Source organism: Chlamydotis macqueenii, chromosome 2 (genome assembly GCF_036417535.1).
Source record: "Chlamydotis macqueenii isolate bChlMac1 chromosome 2, bChlMac1.mat, whole genome shotgun sequence".
In the NCBI taxonomy this organism is placed as follows: Eukaryota; Metazoa; Chordata; class Aves; order Otidiformes; family Otididae; genus Chlamydotis; species Chlamydotis macqueenii.
In genome coordinates this window covers 82,366,373-82,372,372 of record NC_141557.1, presented here as the reverse complement: position 1 = coordinate 82,372,372, position 6,000 = coordinate 82,366,373, and the positions used below count along the sequence as shown (strand labels likewise).

The window sequence follows — 6,000 nt, the reverse complement described above, 5'->3', positions numbered from 1 at the left end:
TGTTAGCACTTTTCACACTGATAGTAAACCCCATTGGCTACCTCACATTGGGATCACTAGGCCTAGGGCATAGCTAGAAATGCAAAGTCACAACCACCTGCAAGAGATTTGCTCCTCCGTTAGCTATCTTTCTAAACAAGCATGACCATAAACTTACTGTAGCTTGGAGATGTTAAGCATATTGCAATAAAAATGTCATTGCTTGGCTTTACTTTAGGTATTGTTACAGATACGGTACCACGGACTTTATTGAGCAATTAAAAAGTATACACAAGGGACAATAGCTTCTTTTTTCTGTATTTTTCAAAATTTGACTTTCTTCCAATTGGAGAACCCAGTTTCAAATATGAAAAGGGCACTTGTTCTACAGTAACTGCATACAACTTGCTCAGTTCCAAGTACTGTATTCCATTTTTGTTACTGTTGCTGTCACTGTATCTCCAGTTCTTTAGGAACTTCTCTATCCTGGGAATTACAACTAAGTTGTTCTTTCTGATTCTATTTCCCCATAGAGTTCAGCCAGCTTCTTGAACTCAGGTCCCCAGTCTCCAAGGTAATTATAATCCTGGTCAGAGTGTGTTGTGGCTGAATCCAGAGAGCTGATAGATCCAGCTTCTGATCTATGACCTTCATAGGCATATGTCTGTAAGGAGTCATATGGGGGCACGCTGGGGTCCAGATCAGCTTCTGCCAGTCTTTGTTTAATGAACTCCTGAACATCTGTACTGTCAAGGCTTGAGGAGGGATGGTGCCTGGGTGGAGGCTTCACTTCAGGGTGAATATCCCTCCGGTATTTCAGCTCCTCAGCAGCTGATGGATTCCGCAGTGCTGTGATGTCAAATGCTTCCGTATCTTCTTCTCCACCGCCCTCATCATCATATGTCACAACATTTTCCCGGACGTCTTCTTCTGAAATGATCAAGGGCTCCTTCTTGCTACGTCTTAGGGTGATGAAAAGAACCACAATTGCTAAAGAGAAAACTGCAGATATTAGATTAGGTTTAAAGTTTACAGCTGAAGTAAGTAGACATACACTATAGAAACAGCAGATGCTAAGTCACAAATATACAGGCGTAATATTTTCAGGCTAATATTGGTATCTGGGATCATTACGTCAGACTTGTGTCTGTAACAAAGGGTCACCAAACTTATCCAATCTGGAAAAGAGCATAGTTATATTCCTAAGTCAGCAATGCCTTTGTTGTGTAACATGTTACCTGAAGATAGATTACTGTATGCCTGGAAAGCACCTGTGAAATCCATACAGCTGTGTTTTGACATAGCAACATGCCAAAGTGCAACAGGCTGAGACCACATAATTAAGGGGAAAATTAATAATGCTTTACTGAAACTACAAACTTCCTATACAGCCTCGTCTTCCAAAGGGTCAGTAAAGAGCACTCTTCCATTGTGTATTTTCTTTGCGGGGATTGCTGCAGTTTCTTGAGCCACTAATGAAATCCATTAGTTATATTATTAAGAATCTCATAAAGAACATAAAAGGGGATAACACTCTTTGAGTTAAATGAGAAATGAGTAACTAAGGTTGACATTTTTGAGAAGCGCTGTTAAGGGCTTTCAGTGCTTCATTAAAATTATTATTTAGAATATATATTGAATTAAAATATAAAAGGTTTATTTTTTTCTCTTATGAATACTCAAATTTGTATGATAGAATATCAGATTATACACTAGATGTATTATTATACATTTTAAAATGGCTTTCTGACAAGAAAGTTCTGAAGTAAGCTGCGAAGAAAGTAATCTTTATAAAATAGCACCTTCAGAGAAAAGTTCTTGGAATCTCCTATGTGGGTCACAGTGCAATTCCCATTATTTCTTCCCATCTCTATAAGAATGCAGAAAGGCACATGACTAATACAGAGATATGTACCCAGCAAGTTGTGCCTCTGCCAGAAAAAAAAAAAAAAAAGAATATGAACTAATGGGTAACATTAAATTTGGCCTGTCCAAGAGAAAAAAAAAATATAAATAAATAAGTCAAGAGAAAATGCACTTGCAAGGTCGTTTGTGTAATGGAGTCATTTTATACTCTCATATGTCCCTTGCCCCTGTGGGTTATGTTGTGCATGGCTATCAGCTTATTCCATAAAGGTAATTAAAAAACAGCTTTTGTACAGTGCTAATGGTCTTTCTTACAGTGTAATGCATTTCAGAAAGCTTTCCTTATCTCTTTTCTATCATTTTTCACACAGTTCTAGACATGGAATTAGAGTCAGTGGCTTTTTGAAATCTTTGCAAATTACAGAAGAAAAAAGACGTACAGTGCTAATTACTTGATAACCTCTGAAAAATAATTTCTACTGGATTCCAGATATTCATAGATGTGCTTTAAAGGCACATTTCCCTATCAATTTTAGCTAAACTTTTCCCCCCTAATCACAGCTATGTGTTTCTAATTACCTCCTACTACCAGACAGCCTCTGGTTCAAAAACATATCATATTAAAAATTTCTGCCCTGTCACTTTCAGAGAGCCAGTGGAAGGATAGCATTACTTAGTATTGAAAATGGCTTACCAAGAAGAATGACAACACAGAGCAGGATTGCAATTAAAGCTCCTGTGCTCAAGCCAGCTGAGGAGAGGAAAGCTTCAGCATGGCATGTTCTCACTCGTCCATCTCTCTCACATGCACAAACCCGAACTGTAAGAGTACTACTGCTGCTGAGAGAGGGCACTCCACCATCAGAAATCAAAACCGGGAGGTAATAGACATCTTGAGTGGTTCGACTGTACCTCCTTCGTCTTGTCAGGATACTGGCTGTATTATCTACAATATCAAAAACAGAATATAATTTTAAGGATGCAAAAATTTAAAAATGTTATTAACTGTTTGTTTCCTGTTGAGTAGAAGCATGAGGCATCTTAAAACTAGACAGTCTGTGAAAACGCAGAATCTAGAATTCACACTTGGCAGGAAGCATTTGTAGCCAATGGAGGAAAAAGCGGAGACAGGGTAAAGTAATTAGCATTACATAAATACAATTATTTAAGCACATGTACCTGTCCTAGAGTCTAAATGAATGTTGATAAACATTTTGGGACCAGTTTGCAAGTGTTATAATCCCATGTTATGCTGTTGATAGAATAGGGACACTTGTAGAAGTGAATATCTGGAATTCTGACAATATCTGTTGTGGAATTCATCCACAACATAAAATTCTCTTGATTCTTAGAAGAATGCTAAAAGATCTTTAGCAAAAGTTAAGATAAGACTTTCATGTTTTACTGTTTCACTGATATTTTTATACCATAAAAAATAAATACAAATTGAAAAAATATACATTTTTTGTCTTTTAATGTTGTATTTGCTCTTTCAACATAAATCATATCTTTCATGTTCTTCTCAGAGCTGTATTCTTAAGGGCAATTGTATGTAAAGATACGCCAAGAAAATTAATAGGTAATAAAAGTTTAGCCAAACTGCAGTACCAACTGCATCCTGACAGCTATTCTGATGTTTTAAGTTTCTGTGTTTTAATTGTTTACATTCTTTATCAGAAACTATTTGAGGACCTATTGAGAGAGGAGCTAGAAAGACAGCTTTAAGAGAAAGATCTTAGCATGAAACAGAAAAAAATCCCACAATCTGTAAAAGTTACAGGCAGCCAAGTATGAAGACAGATGCTGATGCCTAGGAAAGTGTTTACTGAGTGTGAGAGGATGTGGGGCGGGAGAAGTTACATCAACAAAGCTAGTTTGAAAGAGAGGAGGGAGGTCATGGATTTAGAAATTCCTTTGATACCTGAAAACAGATAGAGCAGATAGACAGGGAAGACAAGTGTATAGGACAGCAGCAACAGCACTAAGATGATAAGAACTACAGATCTGATTCTTATAGGCATGGAAGGAAAAGCCTTTTTATTTCAATAGATTTAAACTGTGAGCCTCACCCCTGGGAAATATGATAAGAACCAGGACTCGCTGGAGATGAGAGGGCTGACTGCTAAGGGAAATCAACAACTCAAATACAGGGAAAGAAAGATTTATCTGATTCCTTGTGGTCCACATTGCCCCATTACATGATCTAAACTTTCTCATATTTGGGCTGTGCCAATGCAATGCAAGCATGGCAATTAGATCTTAAGATTTATCTCAATTGAGTTTGAGGTTACACCTGGGAAATTCTGATACATTATACATTACAGGAAGACACAAGAAAAATGGAAGTAAAAGAAATAGAGTAAAAACCTGTTTACAGCTTAAGGTATGTTTTAATTTTCATCAACACTTCAACTTCTATAAATTTTCTGAGAAGTCATAACTAATTAAAATCAAAGAAAATATCTTGGAATTATTTGCATTTCTTCTAAGGTTAGAGCAATTTTTTTTTTTTCCATGTGGGACCATATTGATAGGCATTTCTGTTTCATTTCTTCACTGATAACTCTTGTAAATATTTTTTTCTTTTGCGTTGATTTCAAAGCTATTGCCAATGGGTTTCCTTTCTAGTTCAGTGGGTAGCAAAATTAACAGCAAAATAGAAGACTTTTTGGGCTTGAAACATAGGGGTTTTTTTGCTTATGAGTTGGTTTGTGAAATAGCAACAGCTAGCAGCACTGAAAATAAATGCATGAAGAACCTATACACTATGCACTAACTTACCTACTTAGTCAATCTCAGATCAAAATAAAATTTGGGGTTTTTTTAAATAAAAAAAAAAAAAGATCAAATAAGCTCACAGTTCTGAGGAAGAAAAATGCTTTCCTCTATGGTAGCTAGTCCTAGCTGTCCTTTGTACTCATGCTAGAATTCCTTTTATTACTTTTGTATGTTGATTCTGTGATAATTCCTGCTCAGGCATTGAACCTCTTTACAGTAAGTGCACTTCTATGGACTATATTTAAGAGTAACTACATATAATGCTAGCTTGGCACTTTTTCAGATATTTAAGAATCTGGAAAAATATTATTATTCTTTCAGGACAAAAAAAAAAGTACAGTTTTAAAGTCCAATACTTAGAAACAGCTCTGTTGTGAAGGAGTTCTTTCATCTTTTCTCTGATTTCCCAACAGAAGGTGGTTTTAGTCTCACATTGCCCTGGCAATTTTTTTAATGGGACTTGCAAAAGCAGATATTTCTGAATAGATAAAACTTGTAAATTTAACACATTATACACAAGTTTAAAAAGCATTACAAAATTATCTATGATAACATCCTAAAAACAAAGTGAGAAGAACACAGATAAAAATGAACTGAGTTATGTACCATCTAAACTGCAATAAAAAAAAAACACTTCCAGAATAAAAAAGTGTTTGGCTGCTCAGGCTTTAACAGAAATTGCAACATTTTTCTGGACAGAATAAATTGTAAACAGCCCTGCTTTCATTAAAAAGCCTTCATAAGTATAATTTCCAAACAAACAAAAAGGCATCGTCTCTGGATTTGCTCTCTAAAATTGTAGCAAATGATTACAACTTAGTATGTTTTCTTTGTTTCACAAATAAATTCTATTACAGCTCATATTCTATCTGGCTTACATGTGTACAGATAATCTGTCATTTTGTTGACTGTCCTCTTTTTCATACTTTTAAGCCTTTACTCTCTCTGAACAGTACTTTGTAGGTATATTAAAAAACTCAAATAGGAGCCTTTGACATGGTCTCACACAACATCCTTCTCTCTAAATTGGAGAGATATGAACTCAGTGAGTGGACTGTTCGGTGGAAGAGGAATTGGTTGGATGGTCGCATCCAGAGGATAGTGGTCAATGGTTCAATGTCCAGATGGAGACTGGTGACAAGTGGTTTCCCTCAGGTGTCCATACTAGGACTAGTACTGTTTAATATCTTCATCAATGACATAGACAGTGAGATCGAGCGCACCTTCAGCAAGTTTGCAGATGACACTAAGCTGAGTGGTATGGTTGACATGCCTGAGGGACAGGATGCCATCCAGAGGGATGTGGACAAGCTCGAGAAGTGGGCCCATGTGTACCTCATGAGGTTCAATAAGATTAAGTGTAAGGTCCTGCACCTG

At 36.5% G+C, this 6,000-nt stretch overlaps 1 protein-coding gene across 4 annotated transcripts in view; it reads right to left on the bottom strand.

The window, feature by feature from the left end:
* Positions 1-354: 354 nt before the first annotated feature.
* Positions 355-6,000, bottom strand: part of CDH18 (cadherin 18) — a 168,627-nt gene continuing 162,981 nt past the window's right edge. For 3 of the 4 annotated variants that reach the window (XM_086741982.1, XM_086741981.1, XM_086741983.1), the window contains 2 exons: positions 2,540-2,791; positions 355-969 (listed from right to left, as the gene is read on the bottom strand). In XM_086741982.1, the coding sequence (XP_086598108.1) occupies positions 479-969; positions 2,540-2,791 (743 nt within the window). In that variant the 3' untranslated portion in view covers positions 355-478. Of the gene's footprint in view, positions 982-2,539; positions 2,792-6,000 lie in introns of all 4 variants that reach the window. The other variant, XM_086741980.1, reaches the window with a different exon arrangement.